Raw genomic sequence first — 15869 nt, forward strand, 5'->3', positions numbered from 1 at the left:
CTGAGCCGAAGGCAGTCGCTTAACCAACTGAGCCACCCAGGCGCCCCTTTCTTCCCTTTAAAAAAAAAAAAAAAAGATTTTATTTATTTATTTGTCAGAGAGAGAGATAGTGAGAAAGAGCAGGAGCAGGAGGAAGGGGCAGAGGCAGAGGGAAAAGCAGACTCCCTGCTCAGGGAGCCTGATGCGGGACTCGATCCCAGGACTCTGGGATCACGACCCGAGCTAAAGGCAGACGCCTCTCCGACTGAGCCACCCAGGCGCCCCATCTTCCCTTTTTTTTTTTGAACAGCTTTATTGAGCTATAATTCATATACCATACCATTCACCCATTTAAGGTGTACAATTCAGTGGCTTTTAGTGTATTCACGGATGTTTGCAACCATCACGTGGGAGAATTACTCAATGTTAGAATGTTTTCACCAACTCAAAAAGAAAGCCATTCCCTCTAGAAACCCCCCATCTTCCCGTACATCCCCATCCCACCTCGAAGCAACCACTAACCCACCTTCTGTCCCTATGGATTTGCCTGTTCTGGACAGTTCATGTAAATGGAATCACACAAGATGTGGCCTTGTCTGTCCAGCCTCTTTGACTTCGCCTGATGTCGTCAAGGTCCATCCATGTGGGAGCCTGAGTCAGAACTTCATTCCTCTTTATGGCTGAACAGCATTCTGATGACCTGTCCATTGTACCTGTTCATCTGCTGACGGACATTTGAGTCCTTTTTACCTTTTGGCAACTGTCAATGATGTTGTTCTGGATTTTTCGAAGCAGGGCTTTGTTCCGGGTCCTCCTCGGCCCCTCGCGCCAGCCACTGAGTGACGTGGTTTCCGTGTCCCCCCAAAGGTGCTGAAATCCCTGGACGCCACGTGGTCCACCATGGAGTTTGAGCATGAGCCACACCCACGCACGGGCACCATGATGCTCAAGTCAGACGAGGTGCTGGTGGAGACCCTGGAAGACAACCAGGTGCAGCTGCAGAACCTGATGATGTCCAAGTACCTGTCCCACTTCCTGAAGGAGGTGACGAGCTGGCAGCAGAAGCTGTCCACGGCGGACTCCATCATCTCAATCTGGTTTGAGGTCCAGAGGACCTGGAGCCACCTGGAGAGCATCTTCATTGGCTCCGAGGACATCCGCGCCCAGCTGCCGGAGGACTCCAAGCGCTTTGACGACATTGACATGGAGTTCAAGGTGAGCACAGCCCTCCGCCTCCCCCTGGGCATTTTTAGAAATGGCGACGCTGGAGAGTGCGTGGCCACTCACGCCCCAGGGGCCCATCTCCTCCCAGGCCCTGATGGAAGAGGCGGTGAAAACCCCCAACGTGATAGAAGCCACCAACAAGCCTGGTCTCTACGACAAACTGGAAAATCTGAAGAAGAGGTGGGTCCCCGCGCCTGGCCAGGTGGGAGGCGTCCTGGCGGCAGGGACCCGAGCCAGCAGCCCCCACGCCCCCCCCAACCACCCAGGACAGGGCAAACTCTCCTCCCTGGGCGCTGGTGCCCGGGGCCGCGCGGTGCCACGCCGGCCACACAGCATGTCCTCAGCCTCAGAGGGACGCCCACACGGCAGGTCAGGTTCCAAGGTCCGAATCTAACTGGGGCTGCAAACAGCAGACCAGGTGTCTCCGGGGCTGTCGTCCGTCTGACGAGGACAGGATGGGCTGCAGAAGGCCTCGACCTCCCTGTTTCCTCTCTCCTCCTAGCTTGGCTGTGTGCGAGAAGGCCTTGGCGGAATATTTAGAGACGAAAAGACTGGCTTTCCCGAGGTTCTACTTTGTCTCCTCGGCTGACCTCCTGGACATCCTCTCTAACGGAAATGACCCCGTGGAGGTAGGCAGGCCCTTGGCATTCCGAAGGTGGCCCCGTGCTCGCCCCCATGTCTGGGTGGCCCTGGCCGGTTGGAGCCCTGCGCATGGAGGTCCCCGGACCGCCTCCACAAGGTCGTCGGCCCCAGAAACCGCCAGGGGGCCCGGCCATGACAGAGAGCCCCCTTGCCTCATTTTCCTCATCTGGAAAATGGGTTAGATGCCAGGAGCTTGGTGAGACTCTGTGTCTGGGAGACACGCCCGCTCGCTAGGTGGCTGCGGGGTCATCCTGACGGATCCGGGACCCCAAGAGCCAAGGGGAGGTGTTTCCTCGAGGCTCTTCTGAAAAGAGAGAGGGCTTAACTCACTAGGTGAAGGGAAAACACTATATTCTATTTGAATCCTAAAATTGCAGGACACACCAGAAGGGAGGCACGGGGTGGCCCAGGGAAACAGGCCTAGGGCCTGGGACCGGGCTTGTCAAGGAAAAGTGTCCTGTCACCCTCAGGAACAGACCTGGGATCCCCAGGCTGGTCTCTGAGATGCCCCTTGGTTGGTTAAGCGTGTTAGTTAACGCCAATCGGACGGGGGTGGGGTGGGGGCGGGGTAGTTCCAAAAATCAGAAAGACGCTTAAAACCGCCCGAGGAAAACCTGGCTGCGCCGCACCCCCTCCAAGGCCCTGGGTTCTGCGACCCCGTGTCTGCCCCCACTCCTGCCCCAGGTGAGCCGCCACCTGGCCAAGCTCTTCGACAGCCTGTGTAGACTCAAGTTTCGCCTTGACGCCGACGAGAAGCCTCTCAAATTCAGCCTGGGCATGTTCAGCAAGGAGGACGAGTACGTGGACTTCGACCAGGAGTGTGACCTCTCAGGGCAGGTGAGTGCCGGGGGCACATCCAGGGCGGAGGGACCGCCCCCCGGCCACCCAGCCCCAGACTGTCCCTCGATCCAGCAAGGGCTCCAACAGCTTCCGCAGAGAATTTCCAGCACAGCCTGACCCCGCGTGCTCCGGGGTGCATCTTGAGAAAAAACGGAGAGAAGAAAGGGAGGAGAGAGGGTTATGGTTGCCGGTGGGCTGTCTTGGGCTTTGCCAGGGGACTGCCTCGAGGGGCCCCCACACTCCTGAACCGCCGCAGTCTAACCCCTGTTCACAACAATCGGCTCCTCACCTCGGGTGGCCCCGTTCCCATCCCCAGCCACCCACGAGGCGGCCTCCTCCAGCCGACACCGAGCGGCCCCACAGCCCCTCTCCCCCACCTCACCGCGCAACTCAGCAACCAAATCGACTTTGACATTTTCCTAAGTGAAATGTAGTTTGGAGAGAAATCAGCTGGGGACAAAAGGAAAATCTCACGCAAGAAAACTGGAGCTTCAGAAACGTGGGCCCGGAGCTCCTGGCGGGTTTGCTCTGCGCAGCCAGGGTTGGTGGGGGCCCCGGCGAAACCCAGTCGTCATGGTGTGTTCACAACCGCGGGCACTGTGTTTATAGTTTAAAAGAAAAACCAAGCCGATTGTCCTGTTTGGGTCCTCCCCCCGGCAACCAGTAGTGGCTAGTGGAGGGTTTGTATTTCAAAATACAAAGAAGGCTTGTCTGCAAATAAAATAAATACAAAGAAGGTTTGTCCTGTGTGACTGTCTGGGACCCTGAGGCCAGGCACCCGAGGAGCAGCCAGAACCTGCCAGGAACTTGAAAGGATGGTGCCTCAGGGGCTCAGAGGTAGCCTGTCTTCTCCTCTAGAATTTTCTCTGGATCCCCTCCCTTGTCCCCCGAGAAATAGCGTGAGCACGTGAACGCCCAATGCGACAAGTCTTGCAGGGACACCCCCCGGCTTCCCAACCACATTTGTTAAGTGGGTCATTCTTACTGATCTACAAAAACCTTGACTTTTCCACCCCTGGGATGACAATGATGGCAAATGGTCCATTTATTTTTTTAATGACAAAGCCAGTCTTTGGAACTCGCTGCACTCAGGGCCTGTCCGGTCAATGGGGCTCCCGTCCGCAGGTGGAAGTGTGGCTGAACCGAGTGCTGGACCGCATGTGTGCCACTCTGCGGCACGAAATCCCAGAGGCCGTGGTGACGTACGAGGAAAAGCCGAGGGAGCAGTGGATCTTCGATTACCCCGCCCAGGTCCGGGGGCGGCGGGGGCGGCGGGGTCTGCCCCGAGGTTGGTCCCGCAGAGACCAGCCTCCGCGCCGGCAGGGACCGCTGTATCGGGGGGGGGGGGGTGACGCTCACGGTGCGGGGGGGCCCCGGTGGGCGCCCATCTGCTTGCAGATTGCGCTCACGTGCACGCAGATCTGGTGGGCCACCGAGGTGGGCCTGGCGTTCTCGCGGCTAGAGGAAGGTTATGAAAACTCCATCAAGGATTACAACAAAAAGCAGGTGCGTGTCCGCTAGAAACCCTGCCCTCTCAGCCGGTCGGTCAAAAGTGGCCAAATCTCGGCAGCCCCCCGTGGTTCCGCCCAAAGGTAACCGCTTTGGAAATAAACAACTTTCACTTTTTTGTCTGGAAATCAGCAAATCATCAATTTGTGTGCATAGCAAGGACTTACATGCCAATACTGTAGAAACTATCTGCATGGCTTTAAAAATCCCCTGTTTGTACTTAATATCCACCGTCTTCCCGGGGCGTTAGACTTTCTCACACGATGTCATTTTCAGAGGCTCCGTGGTATCCCATCAGGGGCTGCTCTGCAGCTCACCCCACCCCCAGTTGGGGGATATTGAGAATTTCTCTGTGCTCCGTTTACGTACATAAGAGCATGGTGGTCTTCCCTCCGCCACTGTGGGCTCCCAGGGGACCCACGCAGCCGGGGGAGGGCGGGGCACCCGGGGTGTCCCAGCCAAGGTGCCTCTGCTCCTGCAGATCAGCCAGCTGAACGCGCTCATCACCCTGCTCATTGGAAACCTCAATGCGGGTGACAGGATGAAGATCATGACCATCTGCACCATCGACGTGCATGCCCGGGACGTGGTCGCCAAAATGATCACAGCCAAGGCATGGGGGCCGGGGAAGGGCCGGGAACCAGGCGGGCCCCCGTTAGTGCCTCTTCCCCGGTGCGGGGGGGCGACTCTGTTCCTGGCAGCAGTCTCCACCCCTCACCAAGACTCGGCCCTGGGGAACAGTCAGAGGAGGGCCCGCTCCTCCGCGGGATTTGGCTGGGGGCAGCATTGGGATGGACGTGGGTCCTGGCAGAGGAGCAGAGGGTCTGGCTCCTATGCTCCGGCACCTCCTGCAGGTGGAGAGCTCCCAGGCCTTCACCTGGCAGTCTCAGCTCCGGCATCGCTGGGACGAAGAGAAGAAGCATTGCTTCGCCAACATCTGTGACGCCCAAATCCAGTACTCCTACGAATACCTGGGCAACACGCCGCGGCTGGTCATCACCCCACTCACGGACAGGTGAGGGCACGCACCAGCTGCCTTGGGCAGGCGGTTGGGGAGGCCTGTGTCCAGACTCACCCCTACCGCCTACTGGGCACCCAGCCTCGGATCACTCCGACGCTAGCTGTGTGGTCTTGGAGGAGTTGCTCAACCTCTCTGAGGGCCTGCAAAGTGGGGGTGCCATTTCTGGCCCCATCCCACGGACTTCCCTGGCCCGTCCCTCTTGTGTCTCCCTGGCGCCAAGCGCCAAGTACGTGTCCTCTGGACACGGTGAGCTGACACTACCGTGAAAGGGAAGGGGGTGGCCATGGGGTCACCACACGCAGGATAATCAGAGGTCCCTTGCAGATGCTACATAACCTTGACCCAGTCCCTGCACCTGATCATGGGCGGGGCCCCCGCTGGCCCTGCTGGGACCGGCAAGACGGAGACGACCAAGGATCTGGGCAGGGCCCTGGGCACCATGGTGTATGTCTTCAACTGCTCGGAGCAAATGGACTACAAGGTGCGCTCCAGGCCTGGAGGGGGCCAGAGGCCCCTGTGGGGACCACACACCGCATCCCTGGGCCCCATGCGCGTTCTAGATGTCTGGACACTGCGGTTCGAACCAGGGGAGGAGGCACAGGGTTCCCAGTCTGCTGACGGTCTCTGCCCCACGTCCCTGCTAGTGGTCTTGGCCCTCCCAGGAAGCTGGGGCCCCGGGGAGGTGACAAACATGTCCAGAAGAGGCTCCCAGGGTCAACAAACCCAGGCCCAAACGTCCTGTCCTGCCCTGGGAGGTCACCCCCTTCCGGCCTCTGTTCCAAGTTCTGTCCAGGTGGGTGGGGGCTCCCGATAGAGTGAGTGCCTCTGTCGTGGTTCAGCGTGGGGCTTTGGGGTCAAAGCGAGTCCAGACAGGCTGGGGGGTAGCCAGGGGATAGGCCAGGCCCCAGTGATCCCTGGAGACTGTGCAGCACGTTGTGGGTTCTCCGCGGGCCCCATGGGAGAGCAGAGCCTCCTGGAGGCCCAGCAGGACAGCCTCGGGGCGGGGGGGCGGGGGAGGGGGCGCCTAGCGTCAGAGCCTGGGCCTGCAGGAGGCCTCTGGTCCCCTCCCTACCCGTATTTGAGCCCCAAAGCCCAACCTTCCTGAGGTTGAGGCGGGGCCAGCTGCCCCTCTCCTGGTCAAGGCCACAGACCACAGCAGCCTCTGGATTTCAGAAAAGCGTCTCAGGAGCCCTTTAACACTCACCTGGAATCCCATAGGGAGACCCTGAAGAATCCTCATCACCCAGCTAAGGACTGGAGAGACACAAACATCTAGAAGAAAATCTGACACGCATGCCCACCCGCCATCTTAGAGAGAAGCCCCCTCCCTTGAGTGCAAGAAAAAATAGCAGGGGTTGCATTTTACACGAATGCACCTGTCTGAGCCATCCAGCTCGGAGGCCGGGGAAGCCCCCACACCAGGGAGGTCATGGGGCAAGGCTGGGCTCTTCCTGGCAGCCAGCCCTCCACGGTATGCACCGGCCCGCTGGCCGCCCCCAGGCCCCGGAGCTCCCTGGCCTGAGCCCTCGGTCAGCAGACTGTGAACAGGACTGTGACCCAGCAGAAGGGGCAGGTGGGGGGCTCCTGGCAGGACTCGGGTCGGCCCTCTGAGTCTCTTCCTCTCCCCCATCTCACCCTTCCTAGTCCTGTGGGAACATCTACAAGGGCCTGGCTCAGACTGGAGCGTGGGGCTGCTTCGATGAATTCAACCGAATCTCGGTGGAGGTCTTGTCCGTGATCGCTGTGCAGGTAGGGTCCTGTCTGTGGTCTGTGGGTCACGTAGGGGCTGGGGCTTGTCAGCTCTCCTGTCAGCCCTTACACCAGGCAGTCCGTTCAGCCCTGCGGCCCGTCCCCAGTGCACCGTGCAATGCAGGGTGGTGTGGCACGGAGGTGAGAGACCCCAGCCCTGTCCTTCAGGGGCCCGGAGTCCAGGTGGGCACACAGAAGAATCGGATACAGCAGCCTAGGTGTAACCAGCTACACATGCGGGGTTAATGACTTCTGCCTGGAGGACAAGGACAGAGGTTACGGGGTGTCAGCGAAGAATGCATTAGACAGCTGTGCTGGGAGAAGCACGGGGGGGGAGGCGGGGAGAGGAGATGGGAGGGAGGAAATAGGCCCGTGTGCTTCGGGCATGAACGATGGGGAGGCCGGGACGCGGTGGGAGTAAGATCCTCAGATGGGGGACAGCCCTGCGCCGGCACAGCCCCAAGCTGCTTGCAAGATGCCTGTGCACCCGCCCCCCACGTTTGAAGGCGCATTCCTACATTGTACACGAACCCTCCGGATCCGGAGGTGAGAACCACGGGGCTCTCTCAGGGGAGCTGAGGCCAAGCTCGAGGTCCAGAATCAACTTGAATATTCCAAAAGGACCCGGAGGTCAGGCCAATGCAGGTGCTGGGACCCTCCCTCCCACGGGCGCAGTAGATAGATAAGCAGAGACCAGCTCCCTGCAGCCGGAGCTCCCAGCCCACACGGGAGGCTGGGGGGCAGAGCCAGGGGAGCCAAGCTGAAACCAGCCCCCGCCACTCACGACCCACAGCCTGGGTGTAGAGCCTGCTCCAAACTTACTCAGTGGACTCCCCAACTCTGTGCTTGGCCGGGATTTCAACTCTCCCTAATCTGTAAAATGGTTTCAACGACACAGGTTTGCTGACACCATTAGAGGTGAATGCAGGTGGCCGGTATCCTCCACCTGTTAGCCTCCTGACACGGAGCTGTCCCTGAGCCCTGGGCTGGAGGCCAGTAAGGCAAAGAGAGAACGAAGGCTGCTGCCTTGGGGTCCCCCGCCCCCACCAGGGCAGCAGCAGAGTGACTCCCCACCCCCAAAGTCGGTAAATGGACCCCAACATGGTTTATGACTCGAACGGACCATCAAGAACTGGGCCAGGATGCTAGGAGAGGCTTCGCATAGAGGGGAGGCAGCGAAGAAATTAAGAAATTAAGGTGCGCCACCTCAGCTGCCAGCCCTGCCCTGCGGACCAGCCAAGGAGGAAAGGCCAGGCCGCAGGGCGGGAGCTTTGCTCAGAAAGGCGGAGAGACCTTGAATTCAGGGCAGGCGGTTGGGAGGCTTAACCATGATCGTGGGGCGCCCTCCCGTGGTCAGCAGGAGCGGAAGATCCCACGGGCTCCTGAGCCCCGAGGTTTAGAATTCACCCAGTGCCGTTCTCAAAGACCGACAGAGAGCTGGCTGCTGCGGCGTGCCCCCACGCGGCGCCCAGAGCGAGAGCGGGACCCACAGAGCGGCCAGGAGGCAGAGCGCCGCTCAGCAATAGTGCGGAACAAGCAGGGGTGTCCCGGCGCCGTGGGGTGGGGGGGCAGGGGACCCTCATCCCCGGCATTCTACTGGGTGACGCTCCCAGGACATGCTGCACCATCCCCCACAGCAGCGCTCGCGAAGGGGCAGAGGTACGGGAATCTGGAGCAGACCGCTGGTCGCCGGGGTCACGGGGAGGGTGGGGGCAGGGGGAGGTGGGTATGACTATGGCAGGGGACGTGAGGGGTCCTCGCGTCGTGCAAGATGCTCCTGCTAGGGGACGCTGCGGAGGGGCGCGTGGGAGGCCCAGGGGCATGTCTGCTGCCTTATTTCTTTAAAACTGCGTGTGAGTCTATGTTGTCTCAAAATTAAGTTTAATTAAAAAGAAAGCAAGACCAGGAGCGTCCTCTGCAAATGCGTAGCCACAGGCTTCGACACCAGTGAAGATCCAGCCCCTGGAAGCTGGTCATTCCCACACTGACACGTCTGTGTGCCAACTGTTTAGGTTAAATGTGTCCAAGATGCAATTCGGGCCAAGAAAAAAACATTCAGTTTCCTGGGAGAGATGATAAGTCTCATCCCCACTGTGGGCATTTTCATCACCATGAACCCTGGGTATGCAGGACGCGCCGAGCTGCCCGAGAATTTAAAGGCCTTATTCAGGTGCGTGGGCAGAGGAGGGCAGAGGGGACCCTAAGCCAGGGCGAGCTGGGAGCAAGGGAGGGAGGCTGGGGAGACGAGCCTCCTGAGTTAGGGGGTCTAGCAGGCAGGGCCTCCTTAAAAAGTAGACAGTGATCTTCCCGCTCTGCCTTCCTGGGGGAGGAGGCCCCTGACCATGGAAGGCCGGGTTCAGAGAAGAGTCAGTAGAGCAGGTGTGGGGCCTGGGACCAGCCCATGCAGAGGGCAGAGGGCACAGGGGGATGCTGGGAACCCACCCCCATGCCCCTGCAATCCTGACGCTGTGGGCTACCTGGCAGGGGAAGTGTGCACCTAGCTGATGAGAGGCGGGAATGTGGGAGGAAGAGGGAAGAAGCCTGAGCAGACCCCGCTGACCTCCCCCAGGCCCTGCGCCATGGTGGTTCCCGACTTTGAACTGATATGTGAGATCATGCTGGTGGCCGAGGGCTTTCTGGAAGCCCGCCTGCTGGCCAGGAAGTTCATCACACTCTATACCTTGTGCAAAGAGCTCCTGTCGAAGCAGGTGCATGCCAACGGTGTCTGGGGCTGCAGGGCGGCGCGGGAGGGGGCCGTCCACGTGCCCCCGGTGGCATGCCGGCTTTGGCCCCAACCCTCCCTAACCCCAGCCCGGGTGGGAAGGCGTGCTCACACCCGCTCGCCCATGCCCCGCCTCCCCAGGATCATTACGACTGGGGCTTGCGAGCCATCAAGTCTGTGCTGGTGGTGGCCGGCTCCCTGAAGAGGGGTGACCCCAGCCGGGCAGAGGACCAGGTGCTCATGAGGGCGCTAAGAGACTTCAACATCCCCAAGATCGTGACTGACGACCTGCCCGTGTTCATGGGGCTGATCGGGGACCTTTTCCCTGCCCTGGACGTGCCTCGGAAGCGGGACCTGAATTTTGAAAAGGTAGGAACTACTGGGCCCTCGGGTCAGATCCACGCCTCGACGGCAGGTGCAGCACTGGGCAGGCGGCCGCATCGGGCAGGTGGTAGCCACACGTTTCTCCCTCCGCTGCTGGGAGAAACACCCGGAAGCCACAAACACCTTCCAGCCCCAGCCAGCACCTCTTTCAATGCTGGGGGGGGGGGCCGAGGGGGGCGGCAGAGGGGCTTCGGGCAAACCTGTCCCCTGCACAGATGCTCAGCAGCATCACCGGCAGAACGTGGGGGCACATCCACGCCAGAAGCCACTGTTCCCTTACAACATCTCCCACGAAGCCCCCCTCCTGGAAAGACTGCCTGGTCCTGGCGCTCTGTGCCCAGCACCCCCTCCTGTGTGCACCTCCCCAGATCATCAAGCAGAGCATCGTGGAGCTCAAGCTGCAGGCAGAAGACAACTTTGTGCTGAAGGTCGTGCAGCTCGAGGAGCTGCTGCAAGTGCGCCACTCGGTGTTTGTCATCGGGAACGCGGGCAGTGGCAAATCTCAGGCATGCGCCGCTCTTGTCTACACCTTGGCCCTCCCTGAAGGCCTGCAGGCTGCTAGAGGCTCAGCCTCTGCCACGTCCCCACCCCTGCGGGGGCAGGGGGCAGCCAGGAGCAGGCCCCGGTCCCACTGATGAGGCCCTTCTCCTAGGTTCTCCTTTCTTCTTGCTCCTTCCCCCTGGACACCAGCCACCTGCCCCCTCCGCACCAGCTCCTCACCCCCCCCACCCTCCTGTCCCCACCTGCCTCCGGCCATTACCTGGGCATGAGGGTGGGGGCCAGTACTACTGAGAACTATAACATCGGAAGAGTCTAAGCCAGCTAGCGTTGAGCTGGAAGCCCGCATGATGGCCCACCGTGTTACTCAAGATCATTTCCGAAGACTAATAACACGGGGGCGCTCGCAGCAAGTAATTTTTTAAAAGTCAGAAACTTGGCAACAGCTCTCTGCCCACGGGTCCTGCCCCCGGGCTTTAATAAAACCACCTTTTTGCACCCCCCAAAAAAGGCAGAAACTGTATGAACCTGATCTTCTAAAAAGAATATGCACACACATATATACATATGAAAACATCCTCAAATGTCCCTAAAAATCCTTTTCTCTGGGTGGAGGAATTACCAGGAAAACCTTAAGGGAATCTCAATGAGCATGAATTGCCTTTGTCTTCAGGAAACTACTGTGAATTTTTCCTGATCTTAGCCTGGTCCCAGGGCACGTGGCGCTCCACTGTCCACAGACAGGGGTGGTTGCTGTGCATGCCCCATCCCCCGGGCACCTGCCTCGGTCAGTTTGGGGGCGCAAACTCACCTGCGTGTCACCAATGCAGAACTGACCCAGAGCAGGAATTCTGGTTGGGGTTCGTAAAAGGCCTTCGGAGTTGTGCATGGTGCCTCCCTGGGCGTGGGTGCAGGAGCGGTGGCCCCGAGCCCAGTGTGAACAACGCACCCCCATACCAGGTCCTCAGGTCTCTCAACAAGACCTATCAGAACATGAAGAGGAAGCCGGTTGCCGTGGACCTGGACCCCAAGGCTGTCACCTGTGATGAGCTGTTTGGCATCATCAACCCAGCCACCAGGGAGTGGAAAGACGGTAACAGGAGCTGTGACAGGGTGGACTGAGTGAGGGCAGGTCACCACAAGGCATCCGAGGCTCACACCAGCCCTGCTCACTCACACCATCCCTGCTCACTCACAACAGCCCTGTTCACACCAGCCCTGCTCACTCACACCAGCCCTGTTCACTCACACCAGCCCTGTTCACTCACACCAGCCCTGCTCACTCATACCAGCCCTGCTCACACCAGCCCTGCTCACTCACACCAGCCCTGCTCACTCACACCAGCCAAGCTCACACCAGCCCTGCTCACTCACACCAGCCCTGCTCACTCACACCAGCCCTGCTCGCTCACACCAGCCCTGCTCACAACAGCCCTACTCACTTACTCCAGCCCTGCTCACTCATACCAGCCCCGCTCACACCAGCCCTGCTCACCCATACCAGCCCCGCTCACACCGGCCCTGCTTACTCACACCAGCCCTGCTCACATCAGCCTTGTTCACTCACACCAGCCCTGCTCACTCACAATAGCCCTACTCACTCACACCAGCCCTGCTCACTCAGACCAGCCCTGCTCACACCAGCCCTGCTCACTCACACCAGCCCTGCTCACTCACACCAGCCAAGCTCACACCAGCCCTGCTCACTCACACCAGCCCTGTTCACTCACAATGGCCCTACTCAGTCACTCCAGCCCTGCTCACTCACACCAGCCCCGCTCACACCAGCCCTGCTCACTCATACCAGCCCTGCTCACACCAGCCCTGCTCACTCACACCAGCCAAGCTCACACCAGCCCTGCTCACTCACACCAGCCCTGCTCACTCACACCAGCCCTGCTCGCTCACACCAGCCCTGCTCACAACAGCCCTACTCACTCACTCCAGCCCTGCTCACTCATACCAGCCCCGCTCATACCAGCCCTGCTCACCCATACCAGCCCCGCTCACACCGGCCCTGCTTACTCACACCAGCCCTGCTCACTCACACCAGCCCTGCTCACTCACACCAGCCAAGCTCACACCAGCCCTGTTCACTCACACCGGCCCTGCTCATTCACAATAGCCCTACTCACTCACACCAGCCCTGCTCGCTCACACCAGCCAAGCTCACACCAGCCCTGGTCACTCATACCAGTCCTGTTCACTCACACCAGCCCTGCTCACTCACAACAGCCCTACTCACTCACTCCAGCCCTGCTCGCTCACACCAGACCTGCTCACTCATATCAGCCCTACTCACTCACTCCAGCCCCACTCACACCAGCCCTGCTCACACCAGCCTTGCTCACTCACAGGCCTTTTCTCCACCATAATGCGGGATCTGGCCAACATCACTCATGATGGCCCCAAGTGGATTGTCTTGGACGGAGACATAGACCCGATGTGGATTGAATCTCTTAACACCGTGATGGATGACAACAAGGTTCGAGGGGCTCCTGGATTCCAGAACTAACCCCCACAGCCATAGTGATGGCCCCGGGGCCTGGCTCAGGGCAGGGCAGGGGGCTCATGGGAAGGGCCACACATCACCACCCGCTGCACACAACAGACAGAACCTGCCCTAGACTGGAACCGGAAGAGTGAGGGTCTGTCTGGAACTCTGCACAGAAAGTTATGAACAAGGGAAAGATCCCTGTCACAATATGTGTTTGTCAGAGGACACAGCTCCACATGCCCCCATCTGAGATGTGTTTGGGCAGCAGCGAGGGTGAAGGGTGCAGATACAGAGAACATTCTTGCTTAATTGGCATGTGACATAACGTGGCGGAACATCTCATATCTTAGAAGGCAGAAACAGTCTTCAGAATGATCTAGAAGCCGCTTAAGAAAGGGATTCTCAATTAGATGGAAGAGGGAACTCAAGAGTCCCCGGGGAAGGGGGCGGGGATCATGGTTTCAGAAAGCAAACTGAACATCCCAGTGACATCCTACACGGTGCGCATTTCTGGGAGCCTCGTGTGTTGTCCTGGGGTGGGCGGGGGCGGGGGTCAGGGATGTCTGGGAAAGGCTGGGCTGGGGGACGCTGGTTGGTGGCGGGCACAGGTGCACAGGTCCCAGACTTCCTCCTCGTCCGGAGACACGTCCGTGTGACAATCCATCAGGACGATGGCACGTCGGCCCCTGTAAACCCACAGGCCTGCCTCCCTTCCCAGGTCCTCACCCTGGCCAGCAATGAGCGAATCCCCCTGAACCGCACCATGAGGCTGGTGTTCGAGATCAGCCACCTGAGGACGGCCACCCCGGCCACCGTCTCCAGAGCCGGCATTCTTTACATCAACCCCGCAGATCTGGGGTGGAACCCGTGAGTTGGGTTTTCGTTTTCCCGTTCCAAACTGGCGGAGGAAGACGGGGCTGGGGGCGTTTCGGAGTTGCCTGTGCGGGTGTGCATCCAGGCCTTCGGGAAATATGGCGTGGCGCGCGCCACACGACGGGTCACAGCAGTGAGAGGACGCGAGACTGCCCCGTGGCTGTGGGGGTGAGCACAGCGAGAGGACGGCGGGTGCCCTGAGGGGGAGGGAGGAGGGTCCGGGCCCGTCGCCGGGACGGGAAGTCTTCCCGAGAGGAGGCCGACTGAGGGCTGGCAGCTGGTGGGGGAGGGCGTTTTCCAGAAGGACGAAAACTGAGGGCAGCGTGCCAGGCGGGAACCAGCCTGGATGGGGCACGGGGGCGGGGGGGAGGCGGGCGGGAGGTTGCGGGGTCCGGGCAGTGGTCGGGTGTTCGTGGGTAGAGCGTGAAGCCCGAAGACGCTCTTGGCGGGAAGGGGCCGGCGAGGACCGGCCTGCCCGTGCAGAGCCATGGGTGGCCCCTGGGGACAGAGAGGAAGGGAGGATGTGAGAAATGTTTGAAATCTTAAGAAATAGAAGATGTGGCATTGATTCTGGGGACCCAAGGTCCACAATCTAAGTGTGGCCAGGGCTGGTTCCTCCCAGAGGCCCCAAGGGAGAACGTGTCCCAGGCCTCTTTCCTGGCTTTTGGCAGCTCCGGGCCATCCCTGGCGTCCCTTGACTTCTGGATGCACCCCCCGATCCCTGCGTCTGTCTCTCCCCGGCCACCGTTCTGTGTCTCCCGAGGTCTTCCCTCAGTCCCCTCTTCTTGTAGGGACAGTCATTGGCCTGGGGTCCACCCTAATGCAGGACGATCTCATTTTGAGATCCTTACCTTGACTACGTCTGTCTGCAAAGACCCTTTTCCTAATAAGGTCACATTTTCCAGTCTCAGTGGACCTGTCTTTTGGGAGCCACCACTCTGCCCACTATCACCACGTGTGAGAGTTTTCGGGGTGGGCAGGCAAGGCAGGAGCTGTGGACACAGGGCGCCAGGAGGGGGCAGGATCGTGGGGCACTTGGGGGCACCTGTGGGGCAGGGAGGAGAGAGCCTGGAGGGAAGCCTTGCACCAAGAGCGGTTCTTGGGGGCCCCAGGGTAAGGACCAAGAGAGTGAGCAGCCGTTTGGGGACGAGGAAGAGAGAAGTGAAGAGGGTAGGGGACCACCACGGGGCCCCTCGAGAAAGAGGCAGCCCTCCCCCAGGGGGCAGCAGTGACTCGAGGCCAGGAGACCACGGGGCACATCCCAGAGCGGGAAGTGAAGGGAGGCTGCCTCTGGGGACGGGGCAGGAGCCAGGCCGACTCATCCTCCCAAGTGTGTGTGTCCCCCTGGGCTTGCATTTCCCATCAAAGCCAGCGTGCCCATCTGCACGCCCTAGATGACTCTAACCAAGGCAACATTGTTAATTTGCCATAAACACCTTCAGGAGAGAAGGCAAATACAGCAGTTTGTGCACAGATTCGCAAACCAGGCTCCATTCTGAAGACCTGCTCTATTCGGAGGTCAGGTCCTAACCACTGCAGGCACGGGGCTTACCACGCTTTGCCCACAGACACGGACTGTGGAAAGGATGACTCTGTTACTGTGGACAGTCCAGGGTGTGATGGGGCAGAGGTTTGAGCTCTCGGTTCTCTGTTCTGATAGAGCACAGTAAGGACTGGAGCCTCCAGGGTGGGGGCTCGCTCATAGAGAGGCATGTCCTCCTGTGCTGGGTGGTGACACGAGCTTCCTGCTTCTGCTCAGGGCATCCTGGAAATGACACGCTCACTGACCCCCAAGGGAGCCGGACACTATTTATGCTTTTAGCAGGCACTCATGCAGCACTCATGGTGGGCCAGGCTCCCTTCTGTGGGCTTTAAAAATATCAGCCCAGGTGGTCCTTCAAAATGGGAGCCACTGTTGTCACTCACACTTA

The 15869-nt window shown here is 59.8% G+C and overlaps 1 protein-coding gene and 1 long non-coding RNA gene across 3 annotated transcripts in view; one reads left to right on the forward strand and one right to left on the reverse strand.

Annotated features, from left to right (window-relative positions):
* DNAH17 (dynein axonemal heavy chain 17) overlaps nucleotides 1-15869 on the forward strand; it is a 96099-nt gene that overhangs the window by 37842 nt on the left and 42388 nt on the right. Inside the window, 17 exon segments of the mRNA XM_088028108.1 lie at nucleotides 847-1194; nucleotides 1292-1383; nucleotides 1706-1832; nucleotides 2530-2682; nucleotides 3811-3936; nucleotides 4084-4191; nucleotides 4676-4807; nucleotides 5049-5209; nucleotides 5540-5696; nucleotides 6860-6964; nucleotides 8977-9134; nucleotides 9534-9672; nucleotides 9828-10055; nucleotides 10439-10576; nucleotides 11529-11661; nucleotides 12926-13053; nucleotides 13784-13932. Coding sequence (XP_087884234.1) covers nucleotides 847-1194; nucleotides 1292-1383; nucleotides 1706-1832; nucleotides 2530-2682; nucleotides 3811-3936; nucleotides 4084-4191; nucleotides 4676-4807; nucleotides 5049-5209; nucleotides 5540-5696; nucleotides 6860-6964; nucleotides 8977-9134; nucleotides 9534-9672; nucleotides 9828-10055; nucleotides 10439-10576; nucleotides 11529-11661; nucleotides 12926-13053; nucleotides 13784-13932 — 2582 coding nt within the window.
* Nucleotides 290-11534, reverse strand: LOC148163354 (uncharacterized). Of its 2 annotated transcripts, XR_015769296.1 has the most exons (4): nucleotides 11380-11534; nucleotides 6851-7220; nucleotides 2542-2824; nucleotides 290-2149 (listed from the first exon to the last, which is right to left on the reverse strand). It is a non-coding gene; the product is annotated as an uncharacterized LOC148163354 (long non-coding RNA). The 2 variants fall into 2 exon arrangements; XR_015769295.1 differs by having other exon boundaries at nucleotides 290-2824.

The sequence above is a fragment of the Eumetopias jubatus genome, unplaced genomic scaffold, assembly GCF_037043125.1.
Source record: "Eumetopias jubatus isolate StellerSeaLion01/CBP00866 unplaced genomic scaffold, mEumJub1_p1.0 scaffold_10, whole genome shotgun sequence".
NCBI classification, from domain to species: domain Eukaryota; kingdom Metazoa; phylum Chordata; class Mammalia; order Carnivora; family Otariidae; genus Eumetopias; species Eumetopias jubatus.